The sequence below is a fragment of the Nestor notabilis genome, unplaced genomic scaffold (assembly GCF_000696875.1).
Source record: "Nestor notabilis isolate BGI_N333 unplaced genomic scaffold, ASM69687v1 scaffold5008, whole genome shotgun sequence".
Taxonomy (NCBI): domain Eukaryota; kingdom Metazoa; phylum Chordata; class Aves; order Psittaciformes; family Psittacidae; genus Nestor; species Nestor notabilis.
This window is the reverse complement of record NW_009941383.1, coordinates 6,528-20,256: the sequence shown is the minus strand read 5'-3', so window position 1 is coordinate 20,256 and position 13,729 is coordinate 6,528. Positions and strand designations below refer to the sequence as shown.

Here is a 13,729-nt window from a genome sequence, read left to right as displayed (position 1 = left end):
GAGCTGTGCGGGAGCAGAGATAGAGGAGAATGGGATGGACTGGAGAGATCAATGTCTCTTTCATGACACGTACCACTGGACTCGTCTATCCAGGGGACCACATTCACCAAACCCAGTTGTCCTTTTCTGCAGCCCCTGTGCAACATGTGTGCCATGTGAGTCAGTGTGGATCAGTATACATTTTCTACGAGCCAGGAGCCCATCTGCTCCATGCTGGACTTGTGGGCAGCAGCATAGCTCCGTAGCTGGAGATGGGATACATGCAGCCCAGCCCAGAGAAGAGCAAACACAAGACTTCTGATACCTGACCCTGCAGATTCACGCTCTGTATGTCACAAATGACATCAGTCCTTGGGTTTGTCTTAGTCCTCCAGGCCACATCCTACCTGCTGACAGCTCCCACAGCCTCAGTATTTCTGCTTTGGGAGTCTTAAAACAGGCGAAGTTAAAAATAGAGAGGAATGTCTGTGTTGAATGCACACAGGTCAATGATTATGCAGTGACGAAAACACAACTACAATGATAGAATGTGGCCACACTGATGGATCAGTGAAGAAAGATGGCAGAGCATCTGCTCAAGCTGCCAGAGCACTGACAGATGGTTAAAGCAGGAGCTTCCCACCTCCTGCTCTACCCCACCCCAACCCATGCCACTGCAGGCAGCCCTAAACACAAAGTACTGGGAAGAAGAGGTAAGAATGGGAAGGGACTAAATTCCCTCTGTAATTCATCCCTAAATCCCAGTTAAACACATTTACAATCAAAACAGCTCAGAGGAATCACAGACCCTAGGCCACAGGCAGCAGGCGTGAGAGTAGCATCTCGACTGCTGCTGTTTCCCCACATGGCAGGATGGTGCCAGCTGAACATTAAGTGCTGGGCGCCTTAGCCAGCACCTCAGCGTGCCTTGCTGGCCACAGCAAGAGTGTTCTCAAAAACGGCAAACCAAAGCTGAGCAGCATCAGGCAGCCTGGGGCAGGGAGAGGAGACCATTGCTCTTTTTCCACTTATGGCAAACGAGTAAGCTTCTATTGTATCACTAGCACTAGGGAGATAGTTTCATAAATTAAGACAAACAGCAAACTAACATTTGAAATTCATCAGAGCTGCAAGTAGCAAAAAGTAGACAGTTTTCTGTGGGAAAAAAATATGGTAAGAGGGGATAGGGAGAAAGGGATCAGAGCAATTTTAAAGAAAGAAGACAAAAAGTTCCCTTGCCCAAGATGTTCTCTGCACCCATAATAAGCCTGGCAAACCCAAAGAGAGAGATTATGTAAAGTCTGTAATTGAAGGAGTGAAAGCCACAGTTAAAACAATCTAAAAAGGCCAAGCCCTGAGAAAGGCAACTCAAATCCCTTATCTTTTGATGGAAAAGAATGTGCTCCCTGAGATTAATGACGTGTTTACCCGAAAGGAAATCACCGCCCTTCTGAAGCAGCGAGTGTTTGTTCCTCCCAAGTCCCTGTTTTCTGCTCCAGAGCTGATCTCCCAAACCTCCTGTTTAAAGTCAACACACAATACAGCTTCCTGCTGCCATGGGCTCCGAGGGATCCCACCATTAACCCTCTCCCAAAAAACCACCCTCCACCGCACCTGCCCATCCCCAGACACCACTGGTGGGGAAGAAAACAGGGTATTTAGATCATGCTTAGAGTGCCAGCATGGAGACAGGCATCACACCAGTGGCTGCCAGCAGCCTTGCTGCAGGGCAGGGAATCACCCCTGTGCGTAAATGTTTCTCAGTTGAGCTGACACATTATCAAGCGTGGAGACTGATAGTGCTGTCGAGGGGAAGCACTCACTATCTGTTTTCCCGTCTTGTTCTTCTCCAAAGTCTCTGAAGGCAGCAGGCGACCTCTTCTCAAGTTGCTCGGGGTTTTGACAAGTGCACCCTGCAGACTGGCTTGGGAAGAGGTTTAACACCAGCCAGTGCAATGGTCTGCCATGTTTTGGAAGGCGTGGAGAAGCATGGGATTTGTGCACTGAAAACCCTCAAGTGAGCAAGAAAGTCTAGAGCAGAAGCACCAGGAGGTGATCTGTTTGAGGAAATCTGCAAAACCCCACTCAGTGACCATCAGTCCTTTGCATACGTGACAAGCCCAAGTATCCACATGTTCCCCTTCTGGCAAATGCACCCTCAAGTAAATGCACTCACAGTCCATCCCTGATTTTCCTCATGAAGCACCCCAGCCATGAGAGCCATCAGGTCACACGCATCCTCCTCTCCCTAAAGCCAATGGACCTGCAACAAAGGATGCTGGCCAGCAGCTAAAAGTAGCACAAAGGGCAGAATAAACAAAGAGAGCTGCTTAAATCTGTCTCTGAGATTCATATGGAGCTAATGGGGCAATTTGCACTTGGAGGATGCCATCACCTCTCTCATGAAGCAGCCAGCGCACTCCCTGAGCTCTCCCCAGCCACATCACATCTCCTGTGGGACTGGGCTAGCTGGGAGCAAACACCAGTTTCTGAACAACTCCCCGTGTGTCTGCGTTATCTCCACCTCAGCTTCTCAGCAGGATGGAGAAGTGGAAAACCATGAGTGTACACAGAGCACACACAGAACCTGGAAGTGCCCACACGGGCAGATTCTCATCATGGAAGCCCAGCACCTCAGCACTGCTTAAATAAAGGAAAACTTAGGAATGTGCCTGTGGAATTAGCTCGTAGAGCTGTTTGGCACTTATTCTGTCTCTACAGGTTGGGGGGGGTTAAGTATTGGGGGGGGGGGGGGGTTTTATGTTTGGGGGGGGGGGGAAAGGACAAAAGATTGATGTTTTCTGCAGGTAGAAAATCTGAAATTTTGGTTAGGAGAAAAAAAGGAAGAGATTTTAACATGAGTATTTCAACTTTACAAAGTCTACTTATGTTTTATATTATTTATATACAAAGCTAAGCACCAGACTTGCCATAATATATAAAATCCTTCCATTACTATTTTATTTTTTGATGTGGTATCTGCTACTTGGTTTGTTCAGCAGTATTCAAACCAGCCAGCAGAAATGGTTTTATTCCTTACAAAGAGGATGAGAAGTAAAACATCTCTTGCTGCATCCTTTTCTAGGAATACAGTTTGCATCAATGGGATATTGTTATTTATTATAGAGCGGTATTTCTTGGAAGTCATGCCCAGAGTCTCTGGTTGTGAGAGGCTCTGCAGAACTTCTCTGATGAAAACCCCAGCCCTGATTAACCAGAATTTAGGCTGAGTCAAGTCACAACAATTGGAGGAAAATGAACAGCAGTTAAATGGCAGCAGCGATGACACACATCCTCTGGACACGTTGGGGTGACCCCCTTTCTAACTCGGGCTACTCCATGGACTGTTTGGGACAAAGTCCAGTGCATGTTGATCAAATCCCATCTTTTAAAAGAAATCAGTTAACCAAAATGTAACATAATCCATCAGACCCTGCCATGGTCTACAGACTCTTCTCTCTTCTGCCATATGTAACTAGAGCATCCTGTACTTCCGAGTTACGGATATATTATCCAGATGACAGTGGTATTTCAAAAGAAAACTATTCCGTGTGTTAGATTTTTGAATCTGTGTCCAAAGCAATAGTTTGATTTTACTTCTGGGAGGTTTTCATTATCCTCTGTATAACACACAAAGCTACAACTTTAAGTCTAGTTTCAGACGGCAAATCAAACTGAAAATCAGTGTTTGATTTCGGAAAGGTTGAGCGAAATGTTGTGACTTGAAAGGATTTTTTTTGTTGTTGTTGTTTGAGACTATTAATTGAATTCAGTTTAAATCAGAGAACACATTTTCCCTACCAAAATCACATTTTTCAATGAATGCATTTCTCCTTGGGGTAGAAAAGAAAACAGCAAGAATCACTGGGCCATCATCCAGGCCAACGAAGGTACAACAAGGCTAAAAATCTCTTACCTACAGCCAAAAAAGGCCAAAAATTGTTAACACAAGTCAGCAGAGAAGAGGATGAGCAGTAGATAAGGACCCATGTCCCACACAAAGTTTTTTCTTTAGCCTAGGAGAGGAACGCAAGCTAGAAGTGAAGTGGCTGGAGAAAGAATCTAATATCTAGAAATTATGGTCATAAATTAAATCCCTAAATAAGGAAGGATGATTCAGGGCACAGCTGAACTGTGACTGGAATTAAACACTGGGGGAATGAAAAAAGAGGAGGTAAAATATCTCCATCCTTTGAAAAGAATTATGTAGTGGCACCAAAAAGAAAAAAAAAAAAAAAAAAAAAGAGAGAGAAAAAAAAGATGGATGCAATTAAATAAAGCTATCCCATTTAAATACAGCAACAGGGAGAGATTAAGAGATCATGGGATTATACATATCTTCTTCAAACCAGTCGGTTTTATTAGGTCTCTAGCATTAAGCAAGCTGCTGCTGAACAGAGGGCTGCACAGGAGGTTTTGTGGGTGGAGCAGGTGGGGAAAGCCCATGTGAAGGCAGGCTCTAGCAGGGGACAGAGTGAGCCGAGGAATTTCAGGGTTTATTTACAAGCTCGAGGAAGATGATCTTAGCATTGCCTTGAGGGAAAACAGCAAAGAAATTAAAGATTAAATCAACTGTGTACAAAATATTCTGTATAAATGAGGAGCAGTGTTACCTACTGAGCGAGTTTAAACCTGCAACAACCTCAGCAAACCCTCTCCTGCTCCAGGGATGGACCCAGGCCAGCCCAGCCCTGACAGCATGGTGCAGTGCCATGCTTCAGGGTGTCACAGGAGGCCAGGACCCTCCTCATCCTCAGCAGTATGTGGCCAAGGGCAGTTTGCTCCTGTGCCCCATGTGGCCGCTGGGACAGTGCAGTCTGGAGAAGACTGAGGAGCACAAGAGGTCTTCCAAGAAATTACGATTTAATGCAGACAGGAAAGATATCAGCCGGTCCTCAAGTGCTCAAGAGACCCAAAGGCTTTAGCTGCAGGGAAGAGGGGTTAGACTGAGATAAAGCAACTAGAGCAGAGTCCCCAGGGACATAGTGGAGAATCCACCACTGCACATTTCTAAGAACAGGTTAGGTGCAAATGACATCCCCAGCGCAGCCCGGCCATTGCAGGAGGGCAGGAACCTGCAGGCCTTGAGCTCTGCTCCCCTCCTCCTTACCCAGCTCCTGGGAGATGCTTCAGGGCAGTGGGCTCAGAAATCCTGCCTGGCCCCAGTGGGACAGGGGCACAGGGATGCCAGACCCAGCCCCCAGCAGCTGTACTAACACCCTGAGCATCTGCCAACAGGCAAGACCACTGCTCCTCAACAAAGTCCTACTGCCAGCTGTCCTCCAGCGAGGAAACACTGTGAAAACCTACCTACAAACAGGGTGGCAGAGTGGAACCACACAACAAAGTTATAGCTCAACCTAATTATTATTATTTTTTTTTTCATAAACTGCTTTAAATGCCTACTTCAGAGTGCCTGGGCAGAGTGGTGCAGCTTTCCTCTCGCTATCTAAATAAGGCCCCTAACAATGTTATCACTTTTCAAAACACATCTGTCCCACAGCTCCTAGCCCAGACAATTGGCAGGTAACCAGTTAATAAATGTCTTCGCCAGACTGTTGAATAGGCTGGCCCTGGCTCAAGAGTGATGTCAGGGCCATTCAATGCACTATAATTGGAAAAACCTGGGGAAAGCAATCCTGTGTTTTTTAATAAATAAAGACCACATTAGCAGCCCTCTGCTTTTATTCACCACGGTGTCTACCTTGTTCGGTAGCACTGGGATTTTTTTCTACTGCTGCTCACTCAGTGATTTCTACTTGGAATTTAATGCCAGTTTCCAGATGTGTCTCAGGCCAGGAAGCCAGCAATCAGCCTGGATAAAGCCTCTGGGATTAGCTGCAGATCATCTTCTGACACACACATCCTTCCTGCACCCTCTCCTATGAAACTGGGGCACACCCCATGTGCCCAAAAATAAAATAAAACAACCCAGAGCTGAGCAAAAGTCCCTGATTAGGATGCTTTGATCACTTTCAGGTTAAGTATGTGGGAATATATTTAATTAATTCAATCCATCAAAGCCCCTAAGGCACTGTTTGAGGGATCTTTTTACATCACCAGTGTTTATATACGTATATCACTTTAACGACTGCAGGTTCCCTGTCTGCTGGAGCAGCCCCAGGTAAAGCTCATCTCCCACAGCTCCTCACCAGGGGTACTTACAGGAAAGCATCAGCTCCCCTGGCTTGTCAAGGAGAGTAAATCCTCCAAAGGACTCACCCTCGGAGGAAGAAACGAGGATGATAAATTGATAAATGAGTTTTCCGGGCTCTGTATGAGCATCCTTGGGAAGCTAAACCCCAAGCTGGTGACATGAAGGATGTGGTTTGCATGGAAAATAATCCCAAGCAGAAGCATCCTGACAGCAACGTGCCTTTCAAACCTCCCTGCATCTCTGAGAAACGAATTACCCAGTTTTCCCAGCCCAGAGGAAAGAGGCTCAGCCCCATGCAGCCAGGCTCCACGCTTGCCCCAGCCACATGGTATGTGCTGCAGGATAAGGGGGGTCCCAGCCCAAGGGGACCCAATTATTGAATTCCCAACAAAATAATTTATTTCTTTTTCCCACCAGGCATTTAAGAGGCTGCTGATGGGCCCCTTCTGCTCGTGTTGCGATTCCTTTCATCTCTCCAACAAAGCACTACCAAATTAACACCAGCCCTCTTCCCAGCATTCACCCCCATCCATGTGCTCCCCCAGCGGCTCTGCTGTAACAGGGCACCTGAGAGCCACTGCCAAACAGGAAAGCAGGCGCCTAATTGAAAGGGAGTACTTGGGAGTCACCCTACACAAAAATTAGCAGAGATATGCTAGGAAAATAAAAGAGTGGGCATTAACAGTGGGCTTATCTTCTTTTTCCGTGACTCTAATGTTTGGGATGTGAAGAGGCCAAAAAGTTTCACATACTGTTCCGAGGAGCTGGTCACAGAGAGGAGCATCATCCTCTTCCTTTATGTTCATTGCTCCCACCAAAATAACTCAGGCTGATGTTTTGGTATAGACCTGCAGAATTAAAATGCCAATGTGTGCAAGCCAAGAAAACTCTGCATTGCTACTATGCGATTTTATAGCAAGTGCTGGGTGTTCTTTCTATGGGTTGAGAAGTCAAGTGCTGCCTGATTTCAAGTCATCTGTGTTAGATTTGATAAAAGCAGTTAAGCTATGCCTAGGGAGAAAGAGAACATGGATGTTTCCTGGCCCATGGAAGGAGCATGGGGGTCACCGTTTCTGAAGGTGGGACCAAATTTTAAGGTGAGCGTCCAGAGATGGCTCAAGGAGGCTGGTTTTCAGACAGCACAGGGAGCTCCCTGATACCAACCCCTTGCCAAGATCCCAGCCTGGGACCATGCCTGCCCTCAGGAAAAGTGCAGCCGGGGCCAAGAGGAGGATTTAGGATTAACTCCATAAAATCAGCGAGTCCCACCCCACCCTGCAGGCAGCCCGCAGAGAGGAGCAAAAGCCCTCGGGGCCAGGCAGAGGGACTCTACAGGCTGCCTGCAGTCTCACTGGGATCCATAGCACCAGCACACTCCTGGAGCTCCAGTGTCTGCTGGAGCTGCGCAGCTCCTCCCGCCCCAGCTCTGGGCTCCCGAAGACCGGCCAGTTCTCAGGGTGGGAACAAGCCACAGCAATAGAGAGAAAGAGAATTAAAATAAGGAGAAAAAGCAGCGGGAAGCCCTGCCGAGAAGCCCCCTTTTGTGTAAACATGCTCTGTCCTCAGACTAAAAATAAAGGCAAACCACAGGAAGGGAGTGAGTGCTTGGACAATATCCGATTTGGTGTGTGCCTGGGTGTGAGCTGAGGGAATGGGGAGAAGAGCGGGGGGCTCCACCCAGCACAACCACACAAAGGCAGCCGTTTAAGACCTTCAAGATGGACAGGCATTCCTAGAGATTACTTAAATCCAAATAACTGCTGCTTGGCAGATGCTCAGTCCTTTGGTATGTGCACAGCACTTGGAAATGTAAGCGAGGGAAAATGCTGCCATGGCAGAAAAAGGAAAGGCAGGATGACTGCACGAGGCCTGTTTTACAGGTTCAGAGACCAAAACCTGAGGCTGTGAACTGAAACCCCATGAAGCTGTCATAAAACAAGGAAGCAATCCAGACAAGATGTCAGCTGAAATCTTTCCAGCTCCCAGGTCTGTCCTCAAAAACGACCCCTCCCCGCACGCTGCCCTTCACATCTCAGTTACTGCTGCAGCCTAAGAACGAAACCCAAAACAACTGCATGCACATGAGGGCTGCAGAGAGCTGATCAGTTGATTGCCCACCCCAGAGGGGTCTCAAATGCTTCCCCAGATGCTGGGCTCAGGTGCAGCACACCCTGCCATTGCCATCAGCCGACTCTCAAGGATGGAGCTTCACCGACACCTACCGCAGGCTCTTTGCAGGAGGGATGCTTTGCTGACTAGCACAATCACACCCAAGAGACAAGCATCCATCCATGCCCTGCAGAAAGCATGCAAAGGCGGAGCGAGGAGACTTCCTAAAGCCCAGTGCTCACCGTTGATGCTGACACACCACTCAGAGGCCTTCTGGGGAAATGCAGGACTTGGGAGTAACCAACTCGGAACAGTTCTGTCGCACAGAAGCGGTTTGTAGAAACGGAGAAACCCACAGCTCTACCCAACCAGCCTTATGGCTGCAGGTCCCACCGTACAGGCAGGGTTGCTCTGGGCTTCTGCTGTTTGGGGTTTAGATCTGGCCACCATCAGCCTCATGCTCTTCCATGCACTGGAAACCCTCCTCTCTTTAACCAGACACAGCTAAACTGCAGCACCTGCAATGTTCATCTGACTTGTTTCCCTTCTTTTCTCTATTTTCTGACAGAAGAAGATGACATGGTGCTCAGCAGTGGAAGAAATCAAAGATGACTACATCGACCACAACTTGGGCATGTTTCCCAATGATGTTTGTACTCTAATTCTCTCCTCCTGACCCCATGTTCACCTTCCTACTATCAAGTCTCACCCCGAGTATTCGTTTTCTCTCTGCTAATAGAAAGGTCTCTGGATCCACATTAAAGGTCTCCTCTGAGCACAACTGAAATGCAAACTCCCCTGTTTCCTTTAGAAAACAGCTTCCTATGAAACACAGCTGTTTGGAGCAGGTCAGTGGCTTTCTCTGCAAAACGCACCGCACTGAGCTCAACCATCCTCCCTTCGTTCTCCTTTACAAGTGTCTGCTGAGACTTTCACCAGCTTCCATTTGGGGCATTTCTTACATGCTAAATATAAAATGCAAACACCTTTCCACGAGGCTCTCTCCGAGACGGGTGCAGCACAATGGTTAGCAAACCTTCTGTCCTCACCCCATCAGCCTCGCACCCTGGACCGGCAGCACAAAGTAATACAGCAGCATGAAGACAGCTGAGCCATTGCTGCTGTGAACATGTACGTGACCCACCTCCTGCCACCAGCTCGGCAGCTGAATCCCAACTGTAAATCAGAACCGAAGATCTTTCCTTTAAACCAACTTTAGCAAGTCGCTCACAACCCCCTAAGATGCTGCTGGGCACAGGGGAAGCCAAGAAGAAGGTGACACCTTCCGTTTACTCAGCTAATTACACCTCTTTACTGCTGGAGCGGCCACTGCGGGCACTCACCGCATCGAGAGACGCGTTTTGCAGGAAACACCTCTGCACCTCACAGGGATGAGGACGGAGGAGGGGAAGGGGTTCGGGGTGCAAGCAGGGCTGCGGATGAGAGCCCTGAATCTCCACCTTGCCCAAGCTGAAGCTCCCGCTGCAGGCTGAAGTCGGGCTGGGGTTAATGGAGACCTGCACCCACAGCCCCTTGAAATCCCAGGAGTCACCTGCCCAGCACACCTAGCTCCCCCCTCGGACCCCCAACATAGTCCTGGGCAGTGAATGCAGCCGTGTGCGGCCCAGCACAGTCTAAGTGACCTCAGGGGTCTCTGGGGAGAAGACCTCCTTAATGCAAAGTCACAATCCTCTGCTTTCACAAGCACCGTGCGTAACGCAGAGTTAGCAGAAGGCTACAAAGAGCGACTGCAAATGCATTCGGTCTCCGTTGTTAGCAAATCTCTGAGTGCAATACAAGTGTAACAACAGCACTCACTGAGAGTTCAATTCCTGAGGTTAAACACCTAAACTAATAAAACATCTTCAATCATGCCCTGGAAATACTTACTCCTTGCAAAATTACAAGTTGCCTCTAAAAGTTCAGTACCAAATGACAAGGGGTGCATCTGGAATCACAAAGATACCTAAGGAGAAAACCCTGGGGGATTAACACCTATTGATCCCAGTGTGATGAACCCCCAATTTTACCTGGATCAAGGTGTGTAAAGGACCCGATGACAAAGTCCAGCGTTGACACAGCCAGCAGGAAGAGCAGGAGGAGCTGGAGCCTGATGATCCACTTCACCCCAGCCAGGTTGATCCCCAGCAGGCCCAGCAGGACAGCCAGGGAGATCCCGCGCACTGCCCAGATGTTGCTGAGGCTCAGGACATCTGCAATGGACTCTGCAAAGCCGGTGATGTACATGGCACCTGCAACGCACTGAAGGACAGAGTTCTGTGAGTGCCCCGTGGGAGAACAAGGGATCCCCATCCACAGCTCCCACGCTGGTCTGGAGGGTCTCCGTTCAGACAGATAGAAGTTTGTTGTCACAATACAATCTTCAGTGTTACTCTGGCCTGCAGGGACTGAACCTTACTGCAGTGAGACAGCACACTGCCAGAGCAGCATACTTACTGCCCAGGTAAGCAGAAAAGCCTGGGCACTGGGGCCAGTAGCCCACCACCCTCCCAGTGGCTTTTAAATGTGCCCTCCATTAATGCTCCAGGAGAAACCACACTGGCTTCTCCAAGGGAGAAAAGGATGGGACAACCCTCTAAGTTTCTTCCCTTTCTTCTGTTTCTCTGAAGGAAAGGGTTCCAGTCCAACACCTGCCTGAAGAACAGCAGTTTGCTTCCCCCTTCATTGCCTCCCAGAGGTTATTTTTAACTTGGTGTTTAGTTTGGATGTAAAGTCTGATGTTTCACCAGCTCCCCATCTTGTTGCTGGAATGGAGCCTGCACTTCTGAGGAGAGTACGTTGTGCAAGCCATGCCCCCTGAGCTCGCGGGAAAGCTGCTTGTTTGTCTTGCTGCAGGACATGTGCTCTGCCCAAGAGTCTGCAGGACGGGACGCGTGCAGGTCAGTCAGGCCTCAAACCCCACTGCAGGGCAGCAATCCTAACTACCAGGACTAGCTGACATTTCAGCAACAACCCTTTCCAGTGCATGGCAACCCTGGCAAACCAGGTGGGGACACACATCTGCACGCTGGCATGGGTAGTATGACCTTGGGTCCTGCAACCCCACTATCCCTGTCCACAGACGAGGGATATGCAGCACAGCTCCACATCCCAGGAGGACAGCAAAGCCCAACTGGGTCTCAGCTCACCTTGGCTGATGCAGCAGGAGCCCATCTCTGCAGCAGCCCCTGGGCACTGAGCCGCCTCTCACCACCCAAGAAATGAGTCCAGTCATTCCCCAGGGAATGGAGAGCAGACCAGGGAATGCCAGTCAGACCAAGGAATGGAGAATATCCCCATTTCTGCCTGGATTTGCCTTGTGTCGGAGGTTACAGCGCTCCATGAGCATCTTGTAGTAGGGGAGCAGCCTGCAGCTGGTGCAAAGCACTTTGGGCAGAAAGCAAGGCCAAAGAGAAGGGAAAGGCATCAGCTTTCAGGAGCAGGCAAAGCGTTCCAAGCAAGCTGCCAGCTCCCACCCCGCAGCCCCCGTCCGCACGGGATGCTCTGCCGCAGCTTTTACAACCCTCAGGACAGGCTGCAACCCGATTGCTTTCCCAGACGGGGTCTGCTCGGAGAGCAAGAGTGGAAAATATGACAGGAAGGATTCTCATGTGTGGCCCATTTCCATATCTTGGCTTGTAACTGTGTTCAGTTTGTATTTCATGGACTCTTGCTTTTAACATGGAGTGAAAGGAGAAGAGGGAATTATTTTTGGTTTGGGGGGGTTTACAGGTTTTTGGAGATCATTGTAAGCCAGTCAGTTAAAAACAAACCTCAATAAAAATGCTTCTCTGCTCAGCACATTTTATCCTGTTCATAACATCTTTATAGGGGGAGGGGGTTAAGTTACTTCAGGTTTAAGAGATTACTTTCCCTTCTTTATGTTTACTACTTGTGTATTTCAGTGCTTCACTACCATGATGGCTCCTTGGGGTCTTTCAGAAAATCCAGAACTGTGACTTTTGGATCTCAAGAAGTCAACCAGCTGTGGCCCTTACCATTGCCCTTACCTCCTCCCATACCAGCTCCGCTGCTGCTGGCTCCTACAGGGAAGCATCCAAGGTTTGTTAGTGCCTAAGGGCACATGGGGAGCACGCCAAGGCCAACCTGCCAGCCCACAGCTGTTCACTGTGCTTTAGGTGGCCTGCCTGGCCTCTCCCACCTCGGCTTTATTTCAGCCTCCCACCAGCACGGGCATGTCCTGGCAATGGGGGTAATTTGGGATGGGAGGGCATGTTCCACACAGTTTGCTTGCTCAGCCAGCCAGTTCCTCCACCGTTGTGACCCATGCCAGGCAGTGTACTGCCATGTGCAGGCTTGCTCTTGGGGAGCACAGCGGGGCTGAATGCACCCCGAGGTGCTCTCCCATGTTGTCCAGCATGGTGGAGCATTACTCAGATTTTACTTGGCGCATTGCTTCTTGAAGCAGGAAAGCACAAGATTAATATCTGCATGGCAAAGTTTCCAAATCTTCTTTAAATAATTTTTTCTTTAATTACCTGGCCAAAAATATAAAGGAGGCCAATGGTGCCCCCTACTTGACCTCCAAGGACAGTAGAAATCATGGAGTAGACCCCTCCACTTCCAACGCTGCACTTCTCACACACTCCAATTCCAGATAAGACTGTCACCAGAGCAACCAGGATGACAAAGGACACCAGAAACATGCCCGTTACAATGCCAGTGTTTCCCTGGAATGGAGGGGGGGGAAAAAATCAAATTAAGATCAACTCACACCAACTCTGTTGAGACAGAAAAAGGACCTACCTGCTCCTAGTCACTGGTTATCTTTGACTCTGGAGTCATTACAGATTAAAAGAAACATACATACACACCCCTACTTATCTAAATAATGTAACTGATTGCCAAATTCACAGTTCCTATTGGCACTCCTTTGAAGAAGGCCTGTCTTGTGTCCTGGGGCTGCCTGACCTTTGCATAAGCAGGTTCTGCTCTGTGACCAGGCTCCTGCATGAATCACTGATTTTGTGCTCTGGTTTAAAAAGAGCGAGGTCAGACAATTCAGTCACCACGGGCAGGGGATCACCACCTATTTTCATACTTTAGAATGACACGCCTGAAAAAGAACACTTTCATAACAAAAAGTAGTTTCAAAATTGAACCTCTGGGGTTTGTGACAGATGATTTATTAACAGCACCAAGCTGGCGTTTTAATTTTTCAGAACATTTACCTATAAAAGTTCTGATCCTCCCAAACAATGAGACACCAAAGAACAAAACCCCAGAGGCATCACAGCGCGGAAGATAAATCACCCTCTCGTAAAGCAGCGCACGCAGGCCCTTATCTGCAGGACGTACACTGAGTGGCAGGTGGCTCTGGCTCTCCCTGTACTCGGGGCAGTTTCCTGCAGAGGATTCAGCCCCAGTGAGTAAAACCCCCAGTGCTTCCTGTGTGGGGCAGAGGGAGGGCCCCGGCAGGAGCTGCTGCACCAGCCAAAGGCTCCACATGGGGTGACGGGCAAA

At 48.8% G+C, this 13,729-nt stretch overlaps 1 protein-coding gene across 1 annotated transcript in view; it reads right to left on the bottom strand.

Moving 5' to 3' along the window:
* Nucleotides 1-13,729, bottom strand: part of SLC12A8 (solute carrier family 12, member 8) — a 47,532-nt gene that overhangs the window by 30,974 nt on the left and 2,829 nt on the right. The window contains exons 3-4 of the mRNA XM_010020854.1: nt 12,745-12,936; nt 10,276-10,507 (exon numbers count right to left, since the gene is read on the bottom strand). Coding sequence (XP_010019156.1) covers nt 10,276-10,507; nt 12,745-12,936 — 424 coding nt within the window. The remainder of the gene's footprint in view (nt 1-10,275; nt 10,508-12,744; nt 12,937-13,729) is intronic.